At 44.6% G+C, this 14,459-nt stretch overlaps 1 protein-coding gene across 1 annotated transcript in view; it reads right to left on the bottom strand.

Annotated features, from left to right (window-relative positions):
* DDX31 (DEAD-box helicase 31) overlaps positions 1 to 14,459 on the bottom strand; it is a 67,411-nt gene that overhangs the window by 25,721 nt on the left and 27,231 nt on the right. Inside the window, exons 15-17 of the mRNA XM_006029805.2 lie at positions 13,882 to 13,932; positions 11,719 to 11,858; positions 5,320 to 5,401 (exon numbers count right to left, since the gene is read on the bottom strand). Coding sequence (XP_006029867.1) covers positions 5,320 to 5,401; positions 11,719 to 11,858; positions 13,882 to 13,932 — 273 coding nt within the window. The remainder of the gene's footprint in view (positions 1 to 5,319; positions 5,402 to 11,718; positions 11,859 to 13,881; positions 13,933 to 14,459) is intronic.

The raw sequence follows: 14,459 nt of genomic DNA, 5'->3' as shown, positions 1-14,459 counted from the left end.
TATCCAAACCGCTATTCCTGCCAGAAATGCAAGCAGCACCGTGCTCCACACTGTGCTGAGCACCATTTCATGTTTAAACTGAATCCTCATACTAGGCAAAGTCAGGGATTAAGAAGGGCTGGCCTGATCCACGCACAAAGGGCCCAAAGCCTTTGCTGGCCTAACTCCATCAGCTTCACTGGTTTGCATGTTGGTAGAACATTTCACCGAAGACAAGTCCTTGGGGCTGTCTGGTGCTGCTCCTGATTTACACCGGCATAACAAAACACCACATCTGGACCAGCTGAAGCCCTGCACAATTTTTCTATCTGCGGCTTTGGCGCTGCACCTTGAACCTGGTCAGATTATCGTTGCTATTCAAGTCCCCGCTTCCTGTTACAGCAGCTTTGTGAAGTGCATGTGAACAGGTACTAAAATTCATATTCACTCACTATCCAGCTTGGATGAGAACTAACCTTCTCTCCCTTTCAAGATGCACAAAGTCCCCATCTCTACTGCCTGCTCTCTCTGGGATGCACCGGCACAAAACGGGGCACACTTTATTTATGTGCTCTGCCTTAGTCGGGCGCCCTTCTCACCTGCTCGGCCAGTCAATCGGATGAGCGGAGGGTCCACCCAAGGGCTTTGCACGCTACAAGCGGAGTCGCCTCCCCAAACCGGACATTTGTCGCCGGCGTTAACAAGTTTCTGCTGCCGTGAAACATAAAACTTCCTTCCCCCCCCCTTCAACCCCCGCTTCCCTTTTGTTAAGCCTCCCCGACAGCACCGAGTGTCACCTTCCCAGGGTTTTTTAATATGAATGTAAAATTAGCGAGATTGCCCTTTCCCCTGGCGGACAGAATCCTCTGTTATTAAAAAGTAAAGCACTTTAATAATGAAAACTTTTTCTCTTTTTCCTGTGTTTTAACTGTTTAAAATTAATGAGAAGGGCATAACGGTTGTCAAAGCGATATTGAAAGCCGGGTAGCCAGGACCGAATAAGCACGAAAATCCCTCCAGAGTGTTAAATAAACAGTGCTTCAGCCCTCTCCGAATCCCTCTGTTGGTTATTGTATACATTCTGTAACAGCACTCAGAATAGATCTGAGCGCTGGGGAGGCAGAAAGGTTTCAGAATTCCAATAAAGGCCTCAAATTAAAGACAGCCTGGTGCGAATTCCTGGAGAAAATTAAAGAGACCTCAAGCTTAAGTGACAGGTGACTTGCTTCTGTGTCACAACTGTCAGGGGATTTAGTGATAATATGGCAATATATTACAAAGGACTTTTCTTATTCCCCCCTTTAGGTTTCAAAATGAGGTATCTCTTCTTCCTAGTGCGGGGGGGGGGGGGGGGGGAGTTTCTTCTCCAGGGGGGGGGGGGGGGGGGGGGGAGAGAAAGAAAATAAGACTAAAATAAGGGATAAAAAAAAAAATTAAAAAAATAGGTGCATAATTTCCAAAGTGCAAGGTCAGTTCGAGAAAAATAAAATGCGGAAAAAATAAATAAAGCGAACGGCAGAAAACATAATGTGCTTAGAAAACAGTGTTTCCCCTTCTCCCGCCCCCACCCGGTCTCTTATCCCCTTCATCCCCTTGAGAAAGATTTCATTTTAAAATTGCCCCCTAATGGGCAGGGGAAAAAAAAAAGCCGGGTTTTGATTCCTGCCTTCCAGGGAGGTTGGTCTAAAATAAATAAATTCTAAATTTAAAAACTGACTCAGACTTGGAGCCAAGCTGTGCAAAGAAAAACCGCCGCGCGCCACACGCTGCACTGCCTCAATCTCTGGACGGATAATAAAAGCGATTTTACTGGATGTCGACTGCAAGCGGTCCTGCATATTTTTACTCACATGAGTAAGCCCTATCCCTGCAAGTAGTCAATGGGAAGACTCACTTGGATGCCCTTACACCAGACGCTAAGGCCTAAAAGATAAAGGATTGTGCTCATGCTTTGCTAGATTCCTTCCCTTTCTCGATGCATTTATGCTCTCAGTTAATACAACTAACTAATGAGAGTTTCCAATACCCTATTTTTAAGCAGTGCCTCGCAGAATGAGGTCCCATTTTTGGCTGGTCTCCACACACGGGCATAACTAACCCAATGGATATTACTGCAAGCCAAAAGAGACATGTACAGTGTTGCAAGGTTTTTAAAACCATTTCGTGCCATTATGAGAAAAAAAAAACATGCCAGGAAAAGAAAGACTCGACAATGTGTTTCTTAAGACAGAAAATTATGGCCGTTAAAACTGGGGCATCTTGGCATCAGGGAGGCTAACTCTCCAGTTTCATTATGAGCACGGTTAAATGAGCCAGTTATTGCGTGGTAAGCTAGCATGCAAACTTGTGCGAGGGTTTCAACCCTATGGTGTGTGCCAGGTGGCTTTAAAAAGTGACCGCTTTTATATAGCAAAATCCAGGACACAAGCCTAGATCCTCAACTGAGCACTTCTGGTTCAGGTTCGTGTAACTGCCTTCGTTTTGTGCTGCAGGCCAGCTAATCGGCGGTGCTGAGAGGCTACTTCCCGAACCAGAAGCAGTATAGTCGTTTTACGGATGGTGCTGCGGCTGGGGGGCAATAAGCACGTCCTCTCTGCAGACACTGCATGAAGCCAGAGGCAGCCAGCCAACTATGGGCCGATTTTCCCAATTCCAGACAGAAGTCCTCTTGCCCTGGGACCCAACCCCAAAATTCAGGATGAGCGGCTGCTTTAGAGAACTTGCTCTTCAATGAACGTATAGCAGAGTAGCTGAGCAAGTTTACAAGCTAACTTATCTCCTGTAATGCGCCATGCCTTCAAGAGGATTAATGGGAGAAGGAATATAGAAATACAATAAGATCAGAGCAGGTGGGAATGTTCTTAGGGTTAAGGAAAGACGAAAAAAAAAAGAAGAAAAGAAAAAGGCCATAATGTCTACTGCTACCATGGTACTTTAAAACAAAATGAAGGATTTTGTTTTAATAACTTTTTTTTCCAACCCCCACACACAGTCCCTAGAACCCAACAAGTTTTTTTCCCCCCTCAGTAAAAGTTGAAAGATCAAATTTATTCTCTTTGTAGGCAGGTGAACACTCACACACCCAGACAGAGCCACATATATATTTTATACGTCTAAATATAAAATATACATTTTACAGGCGCTTCAGCTTGCTCCCTGGCTGCGCACAGAAGCCCAAAAAAGTGTGTTCCAAGGCGGTACTTATAATGGACTTCAGTCAAGGCAGTGAGAAACAAAGAGCATTATAATGAGGTGGCTGTGTGCTCGAGTATAATATATACATGACACCACGCACGGAGACCTGATAAGGTAAAGATAACTGTAATTCGCGGGCGGCAAAGCCATAGTTGAGTTAGTTTAGGTCTTTTGTAACAAGCGGAAATTAAAACTTCCGACCACGGCCTGCTCCACGCACGGTCGAGTACATCCACGTCTTGGTCTCCCGGATCTTTGAAAAATGTCTTATAGACTTTAAAAGAGAATAACCTTCCTGGATTTTTTTTAAACACCATATAGAGTTAGAGAGAGAATTAGGGCCCAGCTATAGATCTCTATACGTTGCCATAAAAAAAAAAATCTATAGAATGACTGGAGCCTTTACTACCTTTTCGAGATGTTTAAGAGTAATTCCTGTGAAACCCTACATATAACATCCACAGAACTATGGTGATTTCATTCCTATTACACTTGAAAGGATTTTCCCACTACTAGATATTTCCTTTCTTGGTCCTAGTCCTTTAGACCAGCGTCAGGCAAAACCTTCAGTTTCTGCTGGTATAAAATCCTGCAGCAGGGTTAAAAATACATTTTATAGCTCCGCTGAAATCGAGCATTAAACTACCGTTCAGAGGGGCTGTATTTCAATTAGGACACGACTACTTAAAAGTTATAATATGCTTTACATTTTGAAAGCCCTTTATAAATATTAATTCATCAATCTGTGTAACCAGCCTTGCTGGTTTGGTATTAGCATTATTCTACAGATAGGCACAGTGAGCTCCAAAGAGGCTAAAACCACGTTATTTCAAGAGGCCGCTGATTTCTTATTCAGATGCACCATGGGCATTACAAGGGGTGAGTACCCAAAACCTTCTGGACACCTTCCAACAGCTGCTGTTTAAAAACCAAACTGATACCTGTCAAAGAAATATTTTCCTTTCCCCGTCCCCTCCTCCTTAAGTTCCCTGCATCTTGGGTCTTGCACGAGTTACCTTCAGTCCTGTATCAGCGTCAAATTTAAAGTAAAGACATCTTTCGAGGGCTAGAAATGGAATTTTATAATCATTTTAATGAGGAGATTCTCAATCTCTGCATGGGACCCACAGAGCCTGCTTCCAAGGGCACGGCAGTGACAGTTTGTGCACAGAAAAGCAATTTTAAGTGACTTTTAGAGTAACACAGCAATTCTAAACTCACACTGCCAAACATTTTATACTAACCTCCACACATGTCCCCATGCTTATTAAACTACATATTTCCTGGACTACTTTATAAACCAGGATTTAGCCATAATAAGGATTTGTGAAGGGCTGGGAAAATCTGGGTGTGAAAAGTGTTTCCTCAGGTAAGCTTAATATCTGTAAAAATGCAGGGCATGCTGGAGGTATGAATATTCTTCCAGAGCATGCTTTTTACTGAAAACAAGCCACAGCTCCTAACAGAACCATCTGCCGGGAAACTAGAAGACAGTGGACAAGCTGAAGACTGTTGCGTGGAATAACTGAATAAGCGAACTGGCAAAATAATAAGCGAGTGGAAAAATAAACCTGGGTAATGCTTGACATTTGCTCAAGTTTTCTTTAAGATTGAGGCTCTTACAGAATGCAATCTGTGCCGATGGCAGAAAAAACCAGTGCAAATGCCTGAATTTTATGAATTAGCAACTAAAATGCTGACCCAAACCCAAAGCTAGACTCAGTAAAATGTCTCCTATCAGCTCCATCAAGGTTTCAATCAGGCTTCTCCAAAACAAAATAAAATAATATTAAAGCCTGGATAACACAGCACACAGCATCCTTTGTTCATTTGCTTGAATGACTGTTGTGTCATTTTTTATGTCTCCTAATATTTCACAATACAGCAAACGGACCACAAACAGTGTGTCATGCCAACTGCAGCCTTTGCAAGAACACAGTCTGGTATGAAACTTTTGCTAAGCTAAGAGTCTAAGCCAAGACTGCCATTTTGGGACAAAAGTTTAAAGGGGCACAAATGGAGCAAGTGAAGAATATGAAGGTTTGCATTACCTTACAATATGGCTTTATACACCTTTTTCTTTGAGCGAGACAACATAGTTACTGAATGAAACCAAAGCAATTCCAAACCACCAAAATAACTCACTTTGTTTCCCCATTGGCGCCCCTTGAAACGATCGTCCTTCACTAAGTTGGCCAAAATGTCCTCCATCTTCATTTCTGAGACCCTGAAACAGCACAAAAGAAGAGAAAAATGGTCACTTCTCCAGGGCAACATCAACCTTTCTGCACAGAAATGGTTTCTCTTCCATCCCATGGGAGTCAGACCCAACCAGTGATAACCAAGAGGGGTGGAGTGGCAAGGGAGATGAAGACCTACAAGTTCAGCCTGACCATAACGTCCTATACATTTATCCAGCATCTTATCCAGGAATTTGGCTTCAGTCACCATGAAAATTTGGCAATCACTAGAGATGCTGCACATACATATACAGCCTTGAAAGTGTCTCAAGTTTTCCTCGTACTTCTTGTTTCCTCTAGTTTCAGTAGAGTAGTGCTTAGGAAACAAGAACTCGGGCAAAACATTCAACCCTTACTTGAAGGAACAAGTACATTGTTATACTTTGAGGACTCAGACATGTAAGCTCTTCTCTCCTGTTAAGGACCATCTCCCACCCGCATCAACCAAAGATTTTTATTTCGATAACTTCTTCTTGTCTCAGTGGGATCCGGTTCACTCAGTCGTGATATCAAGATAGATCTAATTCTCCGGTCCTCAAAAAGAAACCAGCACCTGATATTACTAATGTAACAAACAAGCAAGGAAGAAACCTCTTTAACCACGAGCTCCATCTTTATGCATCAGAAACCAGTGAGAAACAAAATGCAAACTGGTAGAAACTCAATTTATCGTTTCTACTGCTGGTCACCTTTTTAAGCTTTCCTGTATATCGGAAAAGTGTTGTCATCACTGTGCTGCAGAGTACAGAGAGTTTAAATGATTTATTCAGAGCCAAAACCTGCAGTCAAGACTCTTAACCTCTACAGCTGTGCTTGAACCACAAAACCATCTTTTTTTTGGCTAGAAACATGGGGCTGACGAGGCTGGAAGTTAGGGACAGGATTTTGGAACAAGGGTGGCATAAAAAGTCTAGAAAGCTGGGATTTTCATATTTCATTTGTCCAGTTAGCCTCTAAATAAAAAAAAAAAGCCAAACCCATTTGGCAGTTCAGCTATCATTCACTACAGGTCAGACCTTAGTCTTGTTGAAGCTAATGGAAGTTCTGCCATTGACTTCAACAGAACCAGCGTTGGGTCATGTGGGCAGTCCTACATTATGAGAGTCCAACCCAAATTTGGAGTAAATCAGAGAGAGAAAATACACTTTTCTCTGGTATGGTATGTGCTTCCTTTAACCCTCCTCTCTGCCACCAGTCTCTGAGCCCTCATTTTAAAAAGCAACATTAGAAATACAAGAACAAGAGAATTTTTTGGCCAAATGCTCAGGGGCTTCAAATGCCACGCGTGAAACTCCTCCTTCCAGACCCATCAGGCGATTCCCAGATCAGCAGGGCATGGAAGCACTGCTGAGGCTGCTCGAACAGCTCTTGGGTAGGGAGCGAGCAGTCTCTGTGTCACTCGGTGGTGGCTCTCTTCTGATAATCAAAAATCTACTAAGGTGAGGCTCCTCTCATTCAGAAATACAGTGGTTAAAAACCTAGGACCTAGGGCGGAAATGATGGAGTCTCCTGGACCACTCCCCACCCCAACACCCCTGAAAGCAAACCCTGCAGAGCACTTCACGGCAGACAAGTACACCTCCCCCTTGTCCACCGCATCCTGCGGTCATCCCGACCGAGCACAACGTTGCCTGGGTCAGGGCTTGGCTTATTGAGTTAGCTTGTTCTCCAGCTCGCTCATGTCTACGACGGACATTTTTCTGCCAGCCTTTAAATTGCCTTGCATTCCTTTCTTTTATACTTTCCTTCCCAGGATCACAACTCGAGAAGAGAGAATCCAACATCTCTGCTCCAAGAAGTGTAAAGCCACCTGTGATCATCCAGGGCCCTCTGGCAGTTTTTTAAACCACAGGAATCAATCAGGTGTGGCAGCCAAATGCCATACTTGGCACTTAGTCTCCATGTGTCTACCTACAGTTTTTTCCTGCACGTTCAATCAGGTGATCAATTTTCCACTCCCAGCTGTAAGACACTTGTCTATGGCCCTGATTCTGCAAATTCAGCACATCCTTAAAAAATTAAGCATGTGAATAGTTCCACTGATTTCAGTGGGCCTACTCTCGTGAGAAGCTAAACTCACACCTAACTATTTGAAGGTTTGGGCCCGGGTTTCCACGTGGCTACGTTTCACAAATGGGCGAGTTTATCTCTCTATAGAAGAAACTAAACTATTCTCCTTGCTGTACTGGCGTAAACCCAAATGAGGTGTACCAAAGTCAGCGCTGGTCTTTTATACTTACATCTGTTTGAAAGGGAACCGAGTTTGGATCAACTTGGTTTAGAATCCTACTAAGTGAATAGAAACGAGTGGGATAGAAAAGAAGGAGCGTTAACACTTTGCACTTCGTTGCCTCAACTAACAGGAATTGATCAACCTTCGCAATACCGTACGAGACATGAAGGGACGAGCAGAGAGAGTAAAGCAACTTTTTTAAGGACACACGGGGGATCAGTGGCAGAAGCTGGGAAAGAAGTGAGGGCTAAACGCTCTCAACGCCACGGTCGCGTCTCTAAATCACAGAGCTGGAGACGAGCGTGGCACGCGGGAAAGCTTCCCCCTACCGTTCTAACAAACCTTGACCAGTCCTACCCAGTTCAACGAAATGGGGCAAACGCAATTTCTTCAGTAACTGGCCTCCAAGCCTCCGCGACAGAAACATCGCAATCATGCGCGAGAGAAAGGTAAAGAGCTAGTCCAGAGAAGCAACAGTTTAGCCCAAAGGGTTGCAGGCCGTGATTGTGCACGGTCGCGTCCCAGCCCATGCGGGAGGCTGTCTTGATGTAGCTGGGGAATCTCAGAGAGAAAGGATTCCTTCGTGGAGAGCACAGAGGTGGAGAAAGGAGGGGGGAGAGACACAGGAGGAAGGGAAATGGAGCATAAAAAGACAACTGAGGGTTCTTCTGTTTGTTTTTGAAAAGTATAACAGTAAATTAAAACATAAATGGCAACCACTTAAGCAAGAGAAAGGCATTTCTCCCCATACCCCCAAAGGTTGTTTTGACACAGCTATGAATGAAAATGTCAAGCCTTTGACATTGATGTGTCTGAGACGTGTCATCCCCTTCTCCCTTTCTCCTCTCTCCTGGCATGCTGCCAGCTCGCTGCCTTACAGATATGTGAGCTCCGTTCACAGCAGGGAGCAGCGTGCGCGGGGGTGGGGGAACGACTCGTGCCTTCACGGTGATGCGCTTTCCTGTATAAATTAGTTAGGCCGCCGTTAGGAGATAAAGAAATTATCTGATGGCTGTCGAGGCAGGCGCTGCTAGATTGCACATGAAGGAACTAAAAGAGACGTAAGCACAAGGAGGAAATACCCAACTCTCGGCAGCGTTTTGCCTGCTTCTTGTTGCCTTCCTTTGAAGGAAAATGTGTTAGTTAGACACAGTGCTGAGGCGCAACATTTTGGAGGGTAACCTTAAAAAAAAAAGAAGGAAAATTCATCTAAGTCAGTGCATGTGCGCTCGTGACAAGGGAAGGGAAAAGCAACATCGAATTATGCAATGCTACAAAATAAGAGTTGTTGAGGCAGTCGTGCAACTTTCTTAAGCTCCAGTGGGCATTGCTTTTCTCACCAGAGCCACAGCGAGAGGGTTTTGGCCAAAGTAAATCCTACAGAAGCCAAGTACAGGCTTCAGATATGCGTGGAAATTAATTGCGAGTGATTTCCAATTTCCAAGGCAGTTACCCCTAATCCTGAAGTAGATGTCCATCCTGGAAGAAGCCCATGCCTGGTCCCATTGCTTGGGTATCAACAGTTCTTGACCTACCCCTTTATATCCTCCGGTACGGATAAAATTCTGGGCCAGATCCTATTCTGATAGAAGTCAGCCCAACACTGCTAATCTACACCAGTGGAGGATGACAGGCGTCTGTCGGGAGAATTAGCTGCTTAGAAAAAAAACCCCCAACTTTTTACAAAGGATTTACATTTCAACAACCCCGTCAGGAGCTCATTATGAACACCGATTTTAAATGAAGCAAGGGGAAAAAAAAAATAATACAAAGCCAAACCATTTACACAGCCTGAATGGAAAGATGAAAAGAAGATTGAGCCCAGATAAACATGAGCGATCAGTGCCCGAGCGGAGCTGGCGGCAGGCTGGCACAGGCTTTGCCCTCGATGCTAAATTGAATTGTCAGCATTCTCCCCATCATGCTCTGTTTGTGAAAGGTGGGGGCAACTTGTGCTGATGGCACTTGCTGCCCTGAGCTTCAAGCTGCCTTCATGAATCATCTCTGTAATTCATCAGCACGGTTCAGTATCCTATTGCCCCTTTAAACGTGTGCGCACGTGCACACTTGAACTACTTGCTTTGGAAGAGCACGGGATATACTACACACAGGCCAAACCACCCTCCTGTGCTAATTAGACAAGCATTTCTTCTGATCTGAAAACTGTAGGTGAACTGCACTCCATTATCCAGAAGTCCTTGATCCCACAGACGGTACACTTTATTAAGGAAATTAAAGCAAAAAACAAACTCCCAAACAAGCAAACAAAATAAGCCCTAGGCAGGCAGTCTTCTGTGGACTTCAGCTGCACTGAATTCAGAAGGCAGGAATAGATTCACATCCATCCCTTCCAGTTGAGCAATGGAAAGCATCAGTCTAAGGATGCCCAAACAGATGCCTCTCTCAACAACAGGTCTCCGTAAGTGCTATAATTGCCAGGTTGAGCAGGAGACACTACTCCCTTAAACTTGCTAGAAAAACAAAAACAAAAGAAACTTTTCGAATTAAAAATTCAGAGCAAAATATGGGCAAACGCAAACCATTTTGCCCTCCCCCACCCAAAAAATCATCATTAAAAAAAAAATAAAATAAAATACAACTTTCCAGTTGGAGTTAAAAATTCACAATTATGTGGGATTTCACCTTTAAATGTCAGTGCTGTTTGTTACATGAAAAAAACCCCTGTCAGCTTAGCCCTCCTTGTCTTGCTGGTGTCTGCTTAATAGATAGTTACCTGGGATGATGGATGGCTCTTTGTTAGACCACTAAGTGGCTCACAGCCGAGAATAAGCCCGTATTTACTGCCAGCGTTTGTTTATTTCAAAAATGCAAAACCAAATTTGATGTTGAGCTGCCCCACCCCGCATAAACGCGTAAAATAGAAGCCAGATAATTTGCGCGTCGGCGTTTACAGGGCTCCATCAAAACTGGTGCTGCACCGAAGTGATTTCACTTGGCTGTTGTTCTGAAATGCCAAGAGACGGGGATTCGGGGAGCCGAGGAAGGCAGGCAAGTCCAGCAGACTGGTGCACAGCTCTGGGATCTGGCGGCAGTAATTAGGAAAGGGGTAGTGTAGGGAGGTTCCTCCTCCAGGATGGACGGTGCTGTGTAAAGATTGACTTTTTCACCCGAGAATTACAGGAATTACAGCTGACCTGGAGGCACAACTCTCTCTCCCCAAGGCAGCTGGGAACAGTGCAAGCTTCCCTGCACTGAACCTAAAGGCAGCCAGACCCACCCTGGAGGGCACTCCTTAAGGCTCATTCGGTTTTGGTTTTACTCGGGAGGCAGCTAAGAAAGGTAGTGCCCCAGAGGTGGTTTTTATGAGAGGGGCACTTGTTAGCTACAGACTGATGCTCAAGACCTCACTTCATGGAGGCCGTCACTGTACCCATATATCAGCTCTCCGTTTCCTTATTTAGCTGGTCTTGCCTTCTTCACCCCTACTTCCTCGTTCCCAGGTGAGCCAAAGCTGGCAAATACCAGGAGCCTCCTGACTTGTCTTGGCCAACACCTCTTGGTCTTAGCCAGCCTGCACTGCTCATGTCTTCCTAACCCAGAGGCCATATCAAGTTCTACCAATGCATTCGAAATATACCTTGTAATAGCTTTCTCCATTCCATTTATACAGCATGGTTTGGCCAACTACCTGTCAGTTGTGACCCATAACTCTGTAGCAGTTCCCCTCCTGGCTCTCTCCTGGAGAGAAAGTACCAACTCTGACAACATGATGTGGACAAGTGTCCAATAGGCTGGGCTCCCTTGAATGTGAACTCCGTGTAGGCAAGACTGAAACCCAGAGCCCTCAAGGTAACAGTGGGGTGCAATGAATCATTGAGCGTCTCACCTCCTTCCTAACACCACACACGCATTCACTCGTGCAATAAATTTGTCATGCTTGATTACATTACAGGTTTCAGTTCCCTCCTTCTGCTATGCTGGGGCTAGTCCGGGATCACAAGAATTAATAACTCTTATTAAAACATGTACAAGACACGGTCCCTCTGAAAGTGCCATGGAAGGTTAATTAGCTAGGAGGAGCTGGAACTTTTGTTCGGGTCTCTGACTCACTTAATCTTGTGAGAAGCCAGCGAGTTGACATATTCTGCCTCCGAAGGAATCAGGATGAGCAGGCTGTTCCCGTGACAGCCAATCCGAGCCGTCCTTCCGATCCGGTGGACGTATTCCGCAGGTGAAACCGGAGCGTTGTACTTCAAAAGGGGAACACAAGGAGAAAGGAAGAATTAAACAAAACGCAGCGGAGCTGATTACAAACATGCCGCTTTGTGTCCGTTTGCCTAAAAAGGGAGCTAAATAAAAACTGGGTCTCTTGCCTACCTTAGAGAGGGGCTGTTTATAAAGAGCCCATCGGACTCATCTCTGGAACCATCACTCAGCCCCATCAGCCATCGCAGGGTTTTGACATGTGAATGTGACACATTGGCCAAGTTTCAGATAATAGGACAGTTTCCCCAACTCGGTGTCTCTCTTCGCTTTTTTACATTTTATTTCTACACAGGCTCGTCAGGAACCTGTTTGCCTCTTTTTTTTTTTTTTAAGCAGAAATGCCCACACAGCGCGACAAGCTGCCTGCTGTGCATCGGGGAGGAAAGGGGAACGGTTCAAATTTACAGTCGGGCTAAACCACTGGGTTGATTAAAGCAAATCGCTGATGGTTACCCGGCAGAAAAGAACCAGGGGCAATACGCAGGTGTAAGCCCCGCACGCGGCGTGCAGTGAAAGGAGCAGGTGATGTCTCCGGACCCACTGTCTTGCCATTTGTACCTATCAGGCTCTCTCAGAATTTTGATTAAGCCACTGCTAACGCGCCAATGCCTCTCATTGACTTCAGTGGGAATTCAAGCTGCTCAGCAGAGCTTGCAGGATCCTATAAAGTGGGACATGATTTTTTTTCTCCTCCTGGAAAAGCGAACGCGTGTGCACACACACACACACACATGCTACTTAGAAATAAGCCCTCAGCAGTTTAACTGGGAAAAAAAACCCCAACAACCAAAGCCCACTCTAGTGTTTATACCTGTGCCCTCTGGCAAATTTTCTACTGGCTAGAGGTGTGAGTAAGATGCTGTGAGCAATCTAATTGCTCCCTGCAGGTCAGTGCTCTTGGACACAGTTCTCAGGACAGCTGAGCTTTCACCTTCTGGACAAGCAGCAGTCTCCCAGGGCCTCAGATAATTTGCACCGTGTTGAGTATGGCAAGTGTAACTGGGCCCAGGAACGAAAGACTCTGCTCCCTCACTCCAGTCCGAGCAGCTAATTTCTGAAAAAAATTGATTATTTTTTAGCCAAAATTATAATCCTACTTGTTCCCTAAAGGGATGTGCTAGAAATTAAAAGGCTGCTTTGTCAAGGTTGAGCAGCCCATTCTGCTTACCCAACGGTCACTTAATGTGTGAAAACTTTCGGTTCAACATCATTCCCTGTATTTTGCAAAGCCAACTTGTAAACTTAACTTTTTTTTTTTTTTTTTTAAATTAAAGGAGAGCTGAAGTTTCACACACATCCTCTCCCCTGGCACCTGAAATTAAAGCCTGACATTTCATTAAGGCTTGATTCTACTTCCATTGAAAACACAGACAAAATTCATGTGGACACCAATGGCACAGTATCAGATCTTCAGAGGAAACCCTAAGAACTGCCTAATCCTGAAAGGTGCTGTGTGCTTGCTGCTCTAGGAGAGTATACAAGGGCTTAAATTAGCAATGTGGCTAGGTTTTCAAGATGAAGCCTCTGGAGCTACACAGGGGCTTATAGTAAGGCATGTACTCAAACTCCTCAAGGAATTGGGTCCTCAGCCATGCCTGCAATGGGGAGCGCAGCATTACATTAAAAGTGGCCAGAACCTGGCAGGATCAGGCTCTAATTCTTTTCTATTCATGGAATATTATTTATCTGCTAAAAAGGCTGGATTAGGAAAAAAGAAAACAGAATGAAAAACTCATGGAGCTTCTACAACGTAAGATTAACCCCTGAACCTGCTCCGGATAAAAAGACAAAGGGTATTTGAGAATCCTTTGGCATAAAGGAAACACAGGATCTGCTAGTGGAGACTATTTCTCTGCTGAGGAGTCATTGGGACTCTGCAATGGACCCTTCCTCACATGTACTCATATTGCAGGATCTGGGCCTGAAAGAACAGAATATCACTAGGAGGCTCCCCCATCTGAATACAACTGCAAATATTTTACACACACAAAACCCCCAGAAACCTACCTGAACAATCCAGGTGACTTGAGGCAGGTCCAACCCACGGGCAGCAACATCCTTTTATAAGAAAAAAGAAATCAGCTAAGAGAAACTGTCTTGGGAATAAGTGACGTCCTGGGAAACATGATGTTTTTGCAGGGAGACTTTTGGACCTCTTATATTAGATGGAGATGAATGGGAACTTCATAATCGATATGTAGGGGTTTAAATGCAAAAAGGAGTTTGCAAAACCTAAGCAAAAACAAATTCATTCCCACAGATGCAACTATATCTATTTCCATTAAGCTATGCTGATTTACAACTGTTGAAATCACTGGCCCCTTAAATTCCAAGGACCAGATTCTACCACCTGTATGTTGGTAAGACCTTGCTCCTTCAGCCCTGCTACTGACAGAAATGGCACTGATGTTACAGGCACATGAATAAGGGTGGCAAGATCCAGTCCTAAGACAACGTTATTGATTGAACTTAAGCCTTTCCTTGCAGTGTTTGCAGTCGCTGCAGCTCTATGCTACCAAATGAGAACTGAACAGTAGAGTATGATGCATCTATGTTTGCCTTCCCAGCCAGGCAAAATGCAGGAG

The sequence above is a fragment of the Alligator sinensis genome, unplaced genomic scaffold (assembly GCF_000455745.1).
Source record: "Alligator sinensis unplaced genomic scaffold, ASM45574v1 scaffold829_1, whole genome shotgun sequence".
Classification (NCBI taxonomy): Eukaryota; Metazoa; Chordata; order Crocodylia; family Alligatoridae; genus Alligator; species Alligator sinensis.
The sequence above is the reverse complement of the archived record's forward strand: the minus strand, read 5'-3'. Positions and strand labels throughout refer to the sequence as shown.